The sequence below is a fragment of the Danio aesculapii genome, chromosome 13, assembly GCF_903798145.1.
Source record: "Danio aesculapii chromosome 13, fDanAes4.1, whole genome shotgun sequence".
Taxonomy (NCBI): Eukaryota; Metazoa; Chordata; class Actinopteri; order Cypriniformes; family Danionidae; genus Danio; species Danio aesculapii.
In genome coordinates, this window is record NC_079447.1 from 5213839 (window position 1) to 5229773 (window position 15935).

Here is a 15935-nt window from a genome sequence, read left to right on the forward strand (position 1 = left end):
TGATTTCGCAATTCAAACTCCAAAACACAGAGAGGTGGAGAAACCTGTTTGAACACAGTCATTATTCCTTCAGTTTCTTCCTTCTAGTGGCCCAAAACAGAAAAAAAAGTTGCATTTCAATTTCTGATCACAACAAACATGTTTTGTCCCTAGACGTTTGCTGTGTTGCTGCTGCCGTTTCACTGCACTCCTCTTCTAAGTGTTTGCACGGCTGTATTATCAAAAAGATTGTAATCTTAGAGTAATGACTTTATAAAACATGACGACAGACATTTAAAGCTTAATTTTAATATCTCAATAGAAGCTTTGAATGTAAATGCAATGTCACAATTTGACGTCAGCGTGAGAATGGTCAGAAAGACAGCTATGGTTATTATAAAATTTACAGAATTTTGGTAGATCCAAAAAAAAAAAAAAAAAAAAAAAAGTGATTGGATTTACTAAAGAATTTAAGGTAAGTGCAAACAATTTATTTGGGCTGAATTTAAACAAAGAAAATAAGTTGAACATTACAATATTCATAACTTTACTAAATTCACAAATTCATAACTATTCATACTATAACTCGTCATACTTTATAAAGTCATTACCCCAAAAATACAACCTTTTTGGTAATACAGCCTCTAAATACAGTTACTAGACCATCTGTGAAGTGCCACAACGCACCTTCACAAGCAGGAGAGCAATTTTTTTTCACAGGACTGAAAATATTGCTTTGAACGTAGTGTCTAAAGTAAGGTTATGCTTTTGTTAGGAAGAAGTTACTTGGCAAAGGGCATATTTAATGTCACAGGAAAAAGGAGCAAACGCTGAAATGTATGTGGTCATTTTAACCGATATTCGCTTGTTAAGTGGCTTCCGGGTCCAAGCGCTCTATCAAACTGTATTGAGATTCAACAAATGGTAATAAACACACACACACACACACACACACACACATATATATACATATATATATATATATATATATATATATATATATATATATATATATATATATATATATATATATATACATATATATTTACATATACATATATATTTACATATACATATATATATATATATACATATACATATATACATATACATATATACATATACATATATACATATACATATACATATATATATATATATATATATACACACACATATATTAGGGTTGGTTCGATAGATGATGCCATAGTCCATTGCCGATGGCGGATAGACATCACATCTCTGAGCCAGCATCACAATCCTTGGCCCCACCCCTGTCGCAAACTCCCCCACGAAAAATATACACTTAGGCCCCTTTTACACTAATGCCTCATTCACACTAGGGGTGACTTGGTAGCTGCCTGTCGCTCTGGGTGGCAACCTGCTACAAACGCAGGTCTGTGTAGGTATATACAGCATGAATACAACTGGTCTCCGAGCATGCTGAGAGAGGATCACATGAGCTTTACTGGTGCTCCTAATGTCGGTCAAAAAAGTCGCTCTTCATTTGCATAAAGTTGAAGGATTCTCAACTCTGTCATGTCGTTGACACATCCACCTGGTCGCCAATAGTTGCTGTTGCTTGCGTAGACAGAAGTCGCCAGAAGTCACTTACTCTCTGTTAAAATGAAGGGTCGTTTGTTGCTTTGCCGCAGCGAATCGCTCAGATTGTGAATGAGGCTTAGTACATCTTCGTTTTAAAATAGCATTTTAGAACAAACCCAATCCACGTCCACACTGGCGTTTCACCGAGCATTTCTGAACAGCATTCAGTCCACACTATACCACTGAAAATGCACATCACGTGACCACACAGACAGACACACTGTCATGCGCTCGTCTAAGCTCCAGGCAGTCAGCGGGTGGTTTGAGCACAAAACCCCAGAGAGCAGTGCACGTCGGACAGTTTATCAAGGATGTCCCGCTGGATGGCGTCTCACTATAGTTGTTAAATGTGATAATTAATTCATCTTGTCTAATGACTCTATTGAATCTATCAGGTAATTTGTCACAGTGTCAGTTCACTGCTTCAATCTTTCGCTTTCACGCTTGTGTAATTTTAGTGAAAACCTCAGATACTGTTGGTTGGTTGCTGTTGGTTGTGCACCTTTTTACCAACCAAATTTGTCGACGCCATTATAACGACAAAGATCACTCTGCCTATTCATGCCAGAGTCCCGCGGAAAAAGTGATTGACAGGTGGTAATTTGTGTGTAACTTATTTTTATTAATGATTTGGTTATGGGTAAAACAAAGACCATACGGGTCAGGTAGTTGAAACAATAGGCTACAAATAATTACTTTGTTACCAATTAATGAATTTTTCATAAATAATTAATTCACCGCCGCCTATGATGATGATGCCATCATCCATCGCAATGTTTCACATTAGACATCGTACGATGGCAAATTGGTCAACATCGCCCAACCCTAAAATATACATATATATGTATATCCATGTCAAATATCAGATGGCCAGAAAGTGACAGATTTTAAAATATTGGTGTCTGTGATGCAGCAAGTCCAGAGACTGTTGTATACACCATGTTTTTATATTAAACTCAATTTAATTTAATTTAATTTAATTTAATTTAATTTAATTTAATTTAATTTAATTTAATTTAATTTAATTTAATTTAATTTAATTTAATTTAATGTGTGATTAAGCTAAAAAGCGGTCATAAGTATTATCTCAATTCAAATGAGTTGCGGCTTGGACCAGGAAACAGTATTTCATATGTCACAACTTAACAAGCGGATGGTAATTTAATAAATCATTTCAATTATTCAATTAAAAATCCAATGAATCATTTTTTCTTCAGTGCAGTGTTAAAGCGTGCCTAGAGAGCCAGTCAAAGCTCAGAATCACTTCCAAAATAGAACTGTGATGAATTCTGAACATTTCAGAATCAAGTGATTCTTCAATTGGAATCATCACCACAGCTATAAAACATAAAGGTGGAGAAACCTTTTTGAACACAGTCATTATTCCTTCAGTTTGTTCTTTCTAGTGGCCCAGAATAGAAAAAAAGTTGCATTTCAAACTCCGATCACAACAAGCATGTTTTGTCACTAGACGTTTGCTGTGTCGCTGTCGCCGTTTCACAGCACTCCTCTTCTAAGTGTTCATGATTCAACAGTGGTGTGTCAACAGCAGATCTGGTTGCATTTTCACCAGAGGATATGACAACAACATATCGGTCGTCTTCTGCATCTGTGCATTCATGAATATCCGCTGTAACGACTGCCGTGTCTGAGGTCTGGCGACTGCAGGAGGGTGAGGATGTGAGCACAGGGTCCTCGGTCACCCTGTCAGGTAACTCTTCATCCTCCTCCTCCTCCTCCTCAGGAAAGCTAGTGTTGATGTAGATGATGTCTCTTTTGTTGGACACCTGAGGTAGTTTTGCCGACAGCGTCTCCAGCCTCTTCCTGACCTGTGTGAAGTCGGGTCGGTCCACCGGTTCATTGCTCCAGCAGCTGAACATAATGTCATAGCTGAAATAAAAGAGCACAGCATGTGTTATCAGATTTAGTGTATTAAGGTAACCTATTCATTATGTTGATTCAGAGATTTAAAGAAATTCTTTACACTTCTCTCTTGAATCGATTAGTTTCTAACAGCAGATGTCGCTGTAGGCTTTACAAACAGCCACACTCTGTATGCGTTCAGTTTCTTTAAAATACCATTGAACCTAAAACAATTATTAAAAACGTTAGGAAAGATTTATACAAATGTTCAGTGAGCTGTTATTACAGTAATCTCGTGACATAAGTCAACAGTCATTTTAAGTGTGCTGTTAAAACCAGTCTAGAGCGACATCTGCTGTTATAAACTCACCTAGAGCACCGTTTGCTGATAAAACTGGCCTAGAGCAGCATCTGCTGTTAAAAACTAGCCTAGAGCGTCATCTGCTATTAAAACTAGCCTAGAGCAGCATCTGCTATTAAAACTAGCCTAGAGCAGCATCTGCTATTAAAACTAGCCTAGAGCAGCATCTGCTGTTAAAAACTAGCCTAGAGCGTCATCTGCTGGTAAAACTAGTCTAGAGCGTCATTTGTTGTTAAAACTAGCCTAGAGCAACATCTGCTGTTAAAACTAGCCTAGAGCAGCATCTGCTGTTAAAACTAGCCATGAGCAACATCTGCTGTTAAAACTAGCCTAGAGCAGCATCTGCTGTTAAAACTAGCCTAGTGCGGCATCTGCTGTTAAATCTAGCCTAGAGCAACATCTGCTGTTAAAACTAGCCAAGAGCAACATCTGCTGTTAAAACTAGCCTAGAGCAACATCTGCTGTTAAAACTAGCCTAGAGCAACATCTGCTGTTAAAACTAGCCAAGAGCAACATCTGCTGTTAAAACTAGCCTAGAGCGGCATCTGCTGTCAAAACTAGCCAAGAGGGGCATCTGATGTTAAAACTAGCCTAGAGCGCCATCTGCTGATAAAAAGTAGCCTAGAGTGGTATCTGTTGTTAAAACTAGCCTAGAGCACTGTCTGTTGTTAAAACTAGCCTAGAGCAACATCTGCTGTTAAAAAAGAGCCCAAAGCGCCATCTGTTGTTCAAACCTAGCCTAGAGCAGCATCTGCTGTTAAAACTAGCCTAGTGCGGCATCTGCTGTTAAATCTAGCCTAGAGCAACCTCTGCTGTTAAAACTAGCCAAGAGCAACATCCGCTGTTAAATCTAGCCTGGAGCAACATCTGCTGTTAAAACTAGCCTAGAGCAACATCTGCTGTTAAAACTAGCCTAGAGTAACATCTGCTGTTAAAACTAGTCTAGAGTAACATCTGCTGTTAAAACTAGCCTAGAGCAACATCTGCTGTTAAAACTAGCCCAGAGCGGCATCTGCTGTTAAAACTAGCCAAGAGGGGCATCTGATGTTAAAACTAGCCTAGAGCGCCATCTGCTGACAAAAAGTAGCCTAGAGTGGTATCTGTTGTTAAAACTAGCCTAGAGCACTGTCTGTTGGTAAAACTAGCCTAGAGCAACATCTGCTGTTAAAAAAGAGCCCAAAGCGCCATCTGTTGTTCAAAACTAGCCTAGAGCAGCATCTGCTGTTAAAACTAGCCTAGTGCGGCATCTGCTGTTAAAACTAGCCTAGAACGACACCTGCTGTTAAAACTAGCCCAGAGCAGCACCTGCTGTTCAAAACTAGTCAAGAGCATCATCTGCTGTTAAAAATAGCCTAGCGCACAATCTGCTGTTAAAAACTAGCCTAGAGCGCCATCTACTGTTCACATCTAGCTTAGAGCACCATCTGCTGTTAAAAACTAGCCTAGAGCGCCATTTGCTGTAAAAAAAATTGTCTAGAGCGCAATCTGCTACTAAAACTAGAGAGCCATTTGCTGTTAAAACTAGCCTAAAGCACCATTTTCTGTTCAAAACTAGCCTAGAGCACTGTCTGCATTTAAAGCTCAGAATCGATGCAAGAGAGAATAGAAATGTGGACATACTGCATTATTTGCATACATTTAAAAAAACATTTATAAAACAAACTCACAGTTCATCCAGACAGTCGGTTGGTTGTTTCAGTCTGTTCCCCTCAAGGAGATAATCGTAAATCTCATGGTTTTGTACGCCAGGGTACGGGGTCATTCCTCGAGTGGCGATTTCCCACATGGTCACTCCAAATGCCCACTGAAAAGCACATTAAGAGACGATAAACATCATCAACTGATGTCAACCTGCTGCAAAACAAACATTTATTCGGCAATGCAACTTTAGAAGACACCCAAGACTTCATTCAAAAACAATAAAAACAGAAAGTAGTTTACTTTTAATTTAAAAGGGGTGATCTACAGTGTATTTAGGGCTTAGTTGTGTTTATAAGATGCAAAACAATGTGTGTTCATGCTTCATTTGTAGAAAATCCCATATACAGCTACGCAGCTAACATGAAAACGACTGTCATATTTCCTAGGTCCTCCAATAGCCCGCCCTCAAGAGGCTCTGATTGGTCAGCTAACATAATGTGCTGTGATTCACGGATCGGCTCCACATCACCAGGAAGCATCTCTGTTATAACCAAGCAGCAACCTCCCGCTCTCCCTCGGGAAGCCAATATGGAAGTAACTGAAACTGCAATTCATCGAAATTCTGCTAGTCCTGGCTCCATTCGGGGCAAATTTCTGTTGAGCCCTCTGTTAGAATGGCCAACTTTACAGCAGAAAAAAGGGTGTTTACAGCCTGGTACAAAAAACGATTTTGGTTCATATAGCTATTATTACCCTCCATGACAACTGTGAGGGGGGTGAATTTTTTTATAACTCATCCATTTCCTTTATATTAGGTTATATTAAGTTTGCATAATTAAGGGCGTGGCCACTTGAGTGACAGCTAGGTCTCGCTGCTTGCTTTCTCGTCACTTCAGCTGATTCTGGCTAATTAGCTGCTGAGCTTGGAATATTCATCGTATTTTTGTTTTGTTTTATGTGGCTTTACACAGTCAGTTGCCTTTTGGAATTATTTCCTTCAATTACTAGATGATATGGCATGCGGTGTGCACTTAATTGTGCTCATAAACCGTTCAAGTTGCCTCCATTTCCCAGGTGAGTGAAGTTATATACTTGTATACCATCTCTATAAATGTATTTGTTTTATTTAAGATCATTTATCATTTATGTTTTTCTTTAGACCTGTAAAGCACTCTAGAATCTGACAGATTGATTAGCTGTAGGCTCTAGAACAGTCATCTGAAGCGTTGTCATACAGTGTTATGCCTGGATTTCATCAATAGTCCTGCATTTACCAACACACACTATATCTGAAGTGTTTGAAAGTAATTTGCTTCTTCCGCCTGTTGAAAAACGTCAAAAGAACAATGTTTAGTGGCTCAATGTATTACAACAGTGTTTTAAACGTCTAAACACTTTATTGATATAGTGTACAGCCAAGCACATGTGGTCAGAACACAAACGAGTCGCAGGTAATGAAGTATCAAGCGTTTCTTCTAAAGTAAAGTCTGTCTAAGCCAGGTCTACGCAAAATGCCAGCAGGCGTCTGTAGCTCCGCTCACTCTCTGCCTCTTTGCCCTTGTTTGGTATCACGCTGTGGGTGCGATGACGCATGAACGAAATGGCGACGGTTGGCCGCGCCTACTTGTAGCTTCTTTTGCAATGTTCAGAAACCTATGGGTGACGTCACGGATACTACGTCCATATATTTTACAGTCTATGGTTATAACATTACAGCACATCTGGCCACGCCCCTTTGCTGCGCGGGGTGTATGTGCGAAACCAGAAGAGTTTATAATCTCACTAACCCGAATGTATTTTTTGTAGTCCACAAACTTTATTCGCTGTAGGCTTTGCTAAGCTAACTCTGTAAAAGCCAATGTCTCCCTTTGCATTGAATTTGAGCATCTTACATTCAGAGATGTTGTTTATGTTCAAACAGCTACATTACACATCAACTAAAGTTTAAAATATGATATTGTAGTGGACCACCTCTGTTAAAAGGAAAGGACGTGAAAGTTCTTACCACGTCACTTTTGACAGTAAAAACTCTGTCAGCGAGGCTTTCCACTGCAATCCATTTAACAGGCATCTTGGCTATCCGGCCCTGTCTGTAATAATCACCGCTGTAGATTTTCTTTGATAATCCGAAATCAGCAACACACACACTCATGTCATCACGCAACCTGGAAAAAACAAACACAAGGTGCATAAACAATACATAGAAGTAAACAATACATAGAAGAACAATGACTTAGAGAGTCAACAAAATCAGTCATTACCACTACTGTGCTACTGCCTGATGTGTGTTTGTGCCAATATGAGCCACAAACTGAAATATTATGATGTTTTTTGTTCATTATTGTAAAGCGGCCTCAACAGAATCTAAGTGCTTTAGAAACAAAATATTTATGAATCTAGGCTTGGTAAGATTTGTATGCTTCTGAAAGTACACTTTGTTTAATTAAAAATAAAGCAAAATTCTGAATTATAACACCTTATGATAGCTGCTATTATTGGAATATAATTTAAATATCCGGCGATGCTGTGGCACAGTGGTAGCATGTTCACTTCACAGCACAAAGGTTGCTGGTTCGAGCCTTAGCTGGCCCAGTCGGCATTTCTTTTTTTTTTTTTTAAGAGTTTTTTACCTTTACTATGATAGGACAGTAGAGATTTCAGACAGGAAAGCATTGGGAGCAGAGAGAGGGGAAGAATCGGCAAAAGACCTCAAGCCAGAAATAGAACTCGGGTAGCCGTGAGCACGTTGGTGCTATATGTCAGTGCACAATACCACTAGGCTATTGGGGCCATCAGTTGGCATATCTGTGTAGAGTTGCATGTTCTCCCCTTGTTCACGTGGGTTTCCTCCGGGTGCTCCGGTTTCCCCCACAAGTCCAAAGACATGTGGTACAGGTGAATTAAGTATGCTAAAATTAACCGTAGCGTATGAGTGTGTGTGTGAATGATTGTTTATGGATGTTTCCCAGTGATGGGTTGCGGCTGGATGGGCATCCGCCGCGTAAATCCTGCAAAAAAGTGGTACTGAATCTGATAATCTTACATATGGCATCAGTGCACGGTAATGGCCCGTTTCCACTAAATGGTAATGCTACGATACGGTTCGGTGCGCTTTAATGGCCGTTTCCACTGTCAAAATGTACCTAAAAGTGAACTGTACCGTATTACTTTTTGGGTACTCTTTGCAAAGGGTACCTAGCACGACAAAATTCAATTAAATTCATCTTTATTTGTATAGCACTTTTAAAATATAGATTGTGTCAAAGCAGCTTTACGTAGAAGATTAAACCGTGAAACCGTGTCAGTTCAGTTTTCAGTGTTAAATTTCAGTTCTATTTAGCTCCATTGATGCGCAGCTCTACATACCCTGAACCATACAAGCCAGTAGCAAAGGGTACCAAAAGGCAGAACAAGACGCACACCTGAACGCTATTGGTTTACAGAGAAGCGTCATTCGCTCATGCAACAAGCCAGAATGAAAACAAAGGAACCGCCATTTTTAAAAACACAGCCGAGACATTACACCGTAATAATATATACATATAATAACGAGCCATAGTCGACCTGAGCTCAAACAAACCTTGTCATTGTCTTGATGAACAGCCACAAAGCCAAGAAGAAGAGCAGAATCTACCCTGTGCCCCATTTAAGCCATCTAATGCACGAGCGGTTTCACTTTCTTGTGCGTGTTCGCTGCACGTTTATATTTGAAATAACAAACTTCTGAGCTGATGATAATAACGTGCGCGTGATTATTGAAGTGCTGCTGACATCTGATCCTTTCAGAAATGGACAAACACGAGAGTGACGCACGAAAAAACAAAGGAGAAGCTGGAATAAAACAAAGCAGCAAATGATTCTTTCAGCAACCTAAAACATGATCAAACCACCATGTTTAACTATTATCATCGCCTTTTGGACTATTATGAACTGGGAATGATGGAAAGACTTCCTAACAGAGGTTACATGTGCTGGAAAAGATTAAAGATACAGATAAGAGCTTTACACTGACTGTGGGCTATATGTTGTGTTGTTTTTCAACCCAAATAAGGACTAAATGTGTGGTTTGTGTAGTTTATCTGTAATTGGTATATATCGGAGACTGTAAGGGGCTGTATGTATTAATATATGTTGCATTTATTTATTTATTTTATATAATCGCAGACGTTACAGTAGGCTATATTGCATTGATCTTTGATCTACAGTTATAATTAACCCATGTTCATAGAAAGGTTAGTAATGAACATTTATAGGCAAGTATTTATGTGTATAAAGCATCTGTTTAGTGAGAAGTTCTTCTTAAATTATATGCGAACGACCCATACAGCTTCCCTGCAGACATTTCCTCAAGCGAGAATGACTTTGACTGAAACTTTCTGTCGTACATTACACCCACCAAATGAGTACCATTTGTACCCTTTAGGCAGTGGAAACGCAAGCCTGATAAATGTGACCTGTATCGACCCGTACCGTAATGGGCCATAATAAACACAATGACTGCTGCTTAAAGTTAATTAGGTGACCAGCATTCACAATATAAAACATGCAGGATTTAAATGAAATTAAAATATCTATTTTTGAATCAGTCTGTTAGTTTTAAGGATATCTATAAGCTAATGCTGCTCCAAAACAGTGACAAAATTCACATTTAGAAGATATAAACCTGATATAAACATCCGAATTTTTGAAGTTTGCACCTAAATGGGTCAACTTTTTTTTTTAACATCAGCTCATACTTCAGTTTCTCATCAAATCATTTGACCAATCAAATCCTCTCTAGTGTCTGACATGCCCCGCCCCTTCAAGACGCTTTGCTTTTCATTTGATGCGCTTGAGCTTAACCACTCTCCCTGGCACGGCTTTCATAAAACAAAACACTATTGGCTGTTCTTTACAAAGGGGAGGAGCTACTCTATGTCCCGCCCTCTCTTCATAATTCAGTTGAGATTAGATCAAACATCGAATAAAAAAAGCACTTCACGAGACCTTTAAAGCAGACAATAGACTATAAGTTGAGGACACATACATGCAGTTCCGTGCGGCCAGGTCTCGGTGGAGGAAGTTTCTGCTGCTGAGATACTCCATTCCCAGAGCGATGTCTATCATGAACTTCAGCAGCATCTGCATGGGGAGATACTAGAAAAACAACATGCTATTAGACCAGGAGCCTGTATCATCAAGACGGGTTAGCTGCTTAGCCAGTTAGAAGTGTTGAATATTTTAGAAACATCCTAAGTGAGCATACTTGTTTATCTGTAAAAACAATGCTAAAGTCAGTTATTCTGCTTTGGAAATGCAAACTTCAAATCAGAATGTCTGCCTTTGTTTTGGTCTCTATAACCAGCCCACTGCCAGTTTACCCAAGTATATTTCCGCACTCTGGGTTGCCTTGGTGGAAAACGGTGTATTTCATTTCAGACTAGAAGGTTTCCTTAATCTGGTTTCCATCACTGCTACACGTGATGAATGACATTTTGTTATTTAGGGACTCTGTGATCCTTATGCTTCTTGACCTTACTTCAGCTTTTGACACTATAGACTGTGAGATCCTTATTTCCCGTCTTGAGAATTTGGTAGGCATTCAGGGCTCTGCTCTTAAATGGTTTAGATCTTATTTGTCAAACAGAAGCTTTTGTATTAATGTTGGTCAGACCATTTCATCCTCCAGACCCCTGACATGTGGAGTTCCGCAAGGGTCTATCCTTAGACCTATTTTATTTTCTTTAAATATGTTACCTTTAGGATCTGTTTTTCGTAAATATGGGGTTGCTTTCACATGGCAAGTCTCTAAACGGACCAAAAAAGCTAAAGTCATGTAAACTCTCCTCACATTGGTCAGTTTTAGTGTTTATTTTGCAGAGTCCTGCTCAGCTGTCATGAGTCCTTATTTTAATTTATGTCGATGAGCAATAAGACATTATAAGCGGAAAGCTGCGTTTTAATTTTGAATGTTGACACCCACAGACATCGACACCAAGTATAAATCAGAGGTAAGACCAGGGGCGTTGCTAGACATAAAGCTCAATATATATATACACACTATATATATATATACACACTATATATATATATATATATATATATATATATATATATATATATATATATATATATATATATATATATATGTTTTATAAATATTTATTATAAATAAAAGTATTCTTGTTATTATACAATTATTCTAAATAATCTTAAATGTAACTGGAAAACAATGTTAGGACAACTGGAGTGATATGTTAAGATCATTTAAGAAATCTATGCATAAATATTAATTTGAATAAAATTCTATAGATAATTCAAAAAATACAAAAAAAGATGTGTTATAGAATTATCTGTCATCTTAGACTTGACACAAGGCAGAGAATTAGGTTAATTAAGTCTTTACCTCCCTGACTCCTGATTGCTCCTTTTTGCTTCATACAAAAAAATCTATCAGGAGGCATGCTTAGTAAGATCACCATCATATTGTTTAAACTTTAGTTTAGTCGACTAGCTAAACAAAAAAGGCTGTTACGCCAGTTTTACAACGCATGAGCGGCGCGTGACAAGCAAGTAGCCTGCTTTTTTGGTGGGCATGTTAACTACCGGGACTCTCACCGGCAGAAGAGCAGCGCGTGCGAGAGGGCGCGCGGGTTCTCGGCGCAAACGCGTTGATGCGTCAGTTTACTTTTTGATTTAACACATTGCTTTCACCAGCGTTGGCTCAGTTGCACATAAAGAATAACGTCTTTACTTCGGAATTACCACTCTTAATAAATACACTAACACAGGGGCGTCGCTAGACCCAATTTACTGGGGCACGTGCCCCAGTAAAAATCTCCAGTGCCCCAGTAAATGCATTGAGATATGATTTACTTCATATGCAAGTGTATTTATTAAGTGGTAATTCCGAAATAAAGACGTTATTCTCTATGTGCAACCGAACCAACGCTGGTGAAAGCAATGTGTTTAATAAAAAAGCAAACTGATGCATCTCCGCATGTGCGCAGAGATATTGCGCCTCTCCGCGTGTGCGCCTCTCTCACGCGCTGCTCTTCTGCTGGTGCGAGTCCCAGTAGTTAACATGCGCGCCAAAAAAACAGGCTACTTACTTGTCACGTGTCGCTCATGCGTTGTAAAACCGGCGTAACAGCCTTTTTTGTTTAACTAGTCGACAAAACTAAAGTTTAAACAATATGAAGCAAAAAGGAGGGATGAGGAGTCAGGGAGGTAAAGACTTAATAAACATAATTATCTGCCAGGTGTCAAGTCTAAGACAACGGATAATTCTATAAAACATCTTTTTTTGTATTGTATTGAATTGTCTATAGAATTTAATTTAAATGAAATTAATATTTATGCAAAAGATTTCTTAAATGATCTTAGCATATCACTCCAGTTGTCTAAACATTGTTTTCCAGTTACATTTAAGATTATTTAGAATAATTATTGTATTTTATTTATAATAAATTTTCTTAAAAAATAAAATAAAATAAAAAAATAATATATATATATATAATTTTTATTTTTAATTTGTAATTTTTTGGGTGCCTCAATAGAGCTTTATGTCTAGCAATGCCCCTGCACTTGCATATTAAGTAAATCATATCTCAATGCATTTACTGGGGCACTGGAGATTTTTACTGGGGCACGTGCCCCAGTAACTTGGGTCTAGCGACGCCCCTGGGTAAGACTTTCTCATACGGAGCCGTTGGCTAGAATTATGCATTATAGCCTTTACATTATAGAGAGAAATAACAGCTAAACTAAGACTGCAGTTCGGTCAATTTTCTTAACGGATAAACAGCTCTCGTTAATAGTTCAGCATGCTTTCACTGTCGTATTTGACATGAAACGCACATTTACTGGTAGGAATAACATCCCGCCCTACTCATCATTCATATAGCCGTATATTTGCCTATTACATATCCATAATACACTGTGATATGGCCGGGCTTGGATCGTTTTGCTTTCTCACTACAACCGATCCGCTCCAGAGTTTGTTTCAATCGAGCAGAGACCACCTCATTCAGGCGATCTCGGACCGATTGTTTTGGCGTGGATCCGAGCGTGATTGCTGGATTCACATATGCCAAACGAACCGCGCTAAGTGATGTTTTATAAACAAATTTCGGGAGGAGCACGCGCAGAAGTTTCAGTATCAAATACGTCATTGACAATTATTCTATTATCCAATCAGTTCTTGACCAAACCCCTATATATACCAAAGCTGTCTTACCTGCAGCATTTTACGACTTTAGCATCCCTCCACCACCCCGTCACCTCACCTCTTAAGCATTACAATCCCAGGGGGAGGGTTCTGGGGCCGGGCTAGATACTTCGCTCGAATCCCAATTCCTCTCTGTTTCCTGATAAGGGAAATAACTCGAGTTTGGATGTCTTCCCCGAGCTCAGATCCCTCTCCCCGGACAGCACGCCAAATACGCTTTATTCTGAATCTATTGCAAGTGTGAACTCGTGAACTGAGGAAACGCGCCAGGTTCCGAAACAAAAGTCTAGGTGTGAAAGCACCCTTAGTTTGCAACAATCCTGGGTTTTAGATACCATGATGGTAGACAATATAAGAACCGACCACTCAACTGTGAGCAAAATGAATAATTGTAAAATACTTTTAAATATAAAAGAAATGTATTTTATTATAATTACAATGGTCACACTTTACAATAAGGCTTCCGTAGTTAATGGATTTACTATCATGAACTAATTATGAACGATACTTGTTGAGCATTTATTAAATGTAATGCAACATTTACTAATTCATTATTAAAATCCAAATTCAAGCTTGCTAATGTTAGATTATGCATCGTGAGTTAACATGAGCTTACAATAAACATCTGTGTCTTCATTAAATAAGCTTAACTAACCTGAACAAATACTGTATTAAATGAGGCTTAAGCCCCTAAAGATGTTTAAATATGTTGTGTGTTTGATTATCCTGCACATATCAGCACTATAACAGAAGCCTAAAATAAATTTAGCCTATTAAAACAGGGCTGCTGCTTCTTTGTGATCACAAGCTCAAGAACAGGAAGGGGTGGATTGTGGCATAATAAAAGCTCTGCTGTTTTCCTGCCACATCATGCTCATCTCACATCAGCAATTACTTCAGCATTTCTCGTTTCACTTCGCAAGCTTTTAGACTTAAGGTCATTGCACACTGAAATCTGAAATTTTCTTATGCGTTTATATTAAAATTAGGAAAATTTGTCACACACACACAAACCTTGCACACAAAGTGCGATGTATATTAATTAATCCGTAGCAAAATAATGAAGATGATTCTCCTTACTTAACAAAAGAAAAAGAATGATGAAATATTGGGTCCAACCCATCATTAGATGGCTGAAAGGAGAGTTCCACCTCCTTATCAAAGAGCTGCGGGTCAGTACGATTGACACAACGTGAGGTCGAATTTGAATGTACAAAAATTATGGACAGAACTTTCCGATTCAGTGTGCATTTTCTCTGCTTCATACTACTATGATAATAAGTTAAACATTTTACTCATCTATTAACATGATTTCTGCAAGAGTCCTGTATGATGTAATGAAGACCACAACTCTCATAATTCCACACACATCATCAAAATACACCTTTGTTTGTTGTCAATACACACCCTCTAGTGGAATTTACATACTGTGTCATTAAAAATTAATCCTGAAATCCTGAGTTTGTTAAACCACCATCATGGCACAGGCCCTCAGCACGGTTTGGTTCAAGCAAGAATAAACAGTGATGTTGTTTATTTAGTGTTATTACCACAGTATCTTCCCCATGACGTGAACGAAGCAGGTAACTGTGCAGATCTCCGTATTTCATGAAGGGAAGCACAACCATTGGTTTCGGAAAGTGTCCAGATCCGACCTCCAAACAAACACCTACAGAAACACAATCAGCGCAACGTGGATTTAAAAACCTCTTGCACATTTATATCAGACTGTTTTCACTCTTTCTGAAAATAAAGAGGATTTCTAGTGTATTCAGAAACAATGGTTGTTAATTACCCAAGAGTCTGATGACGTTCGGATGGTGAAAGTCCTTCATGCAAGCAGCTTCGTTTAGAAACTCTTCAATCTCTCTCTGGGAGAAGTTATCCACTGAAAGAGGCAGAAATTAATCAGATATTAGACTTTTTATATTTATCAAAACTCGATCCTGGAGGGCCGGTGTCCAGGAGAGTATAGCTCCAACCCTAAATCAAACACACCTGAACCAGCTAATCAAGCTCTTATTACATAACTTCCAGGCAGTTGTGTTGAAGCAAGTTGGAGCTAACTCAGCAGGACACCGGCCCTCCAGGATCAAGTTTTGACACCCCTGATCCAACTATACAGATTTAAATTGAATTGAATATATTGTTCAATGGCTTTGCATTAATATATTAATATATATCTGCATTAATATATAACTGTCTGCATTTGAATAGAATCAGAATCCAAATTAGTTTCATTGCTAAGTGTGCTTACACACACAAGGAATTAGTTTT

The 15935-nt window shown here is 38.6% G+C and overlaps 1 protein-coding gene across 1 annotated transcript in view; it reads right to left on the reverse strand.

The window, feature by feature from the left end:
* Window positions 1-2428: 2428 nt before the first annotated feature.
* Window positions 2429-15935, reverse strand: part of mertka (c-mer proto-oncogene tyrosine kinase a) — a 78488-nt gene continuing 64981 nt past the window's right edge. The window contains exons 13-18 of the mRNA XM_056471424.1: window positions 15454-15546; window positions 15209-15327; window positions 10476-10585; window positions 7455-7614; window positions 5476-5612; window positions 2429-3474 (exon numbers count right to left, since the gene is read on the reverse strand). Of these exons, the coding sequence (XP_056327399.1) occupies window positions 3030-3474; window positions 5476-5612; window positions 7455-7614; window positions 10476-10585; window positions 15209-15327; window positions 15454-15546 (1064 nt within the window). The 3' untranslated portion in view covers window positions 2429-3029. The remainder of the gene's footprint in view (window positions 3475-5475; window positions 5613-7454; window positions 7615-10475; window positions 10586-15208; window positions 15328-15453; window positions 15547-15935) is intronic.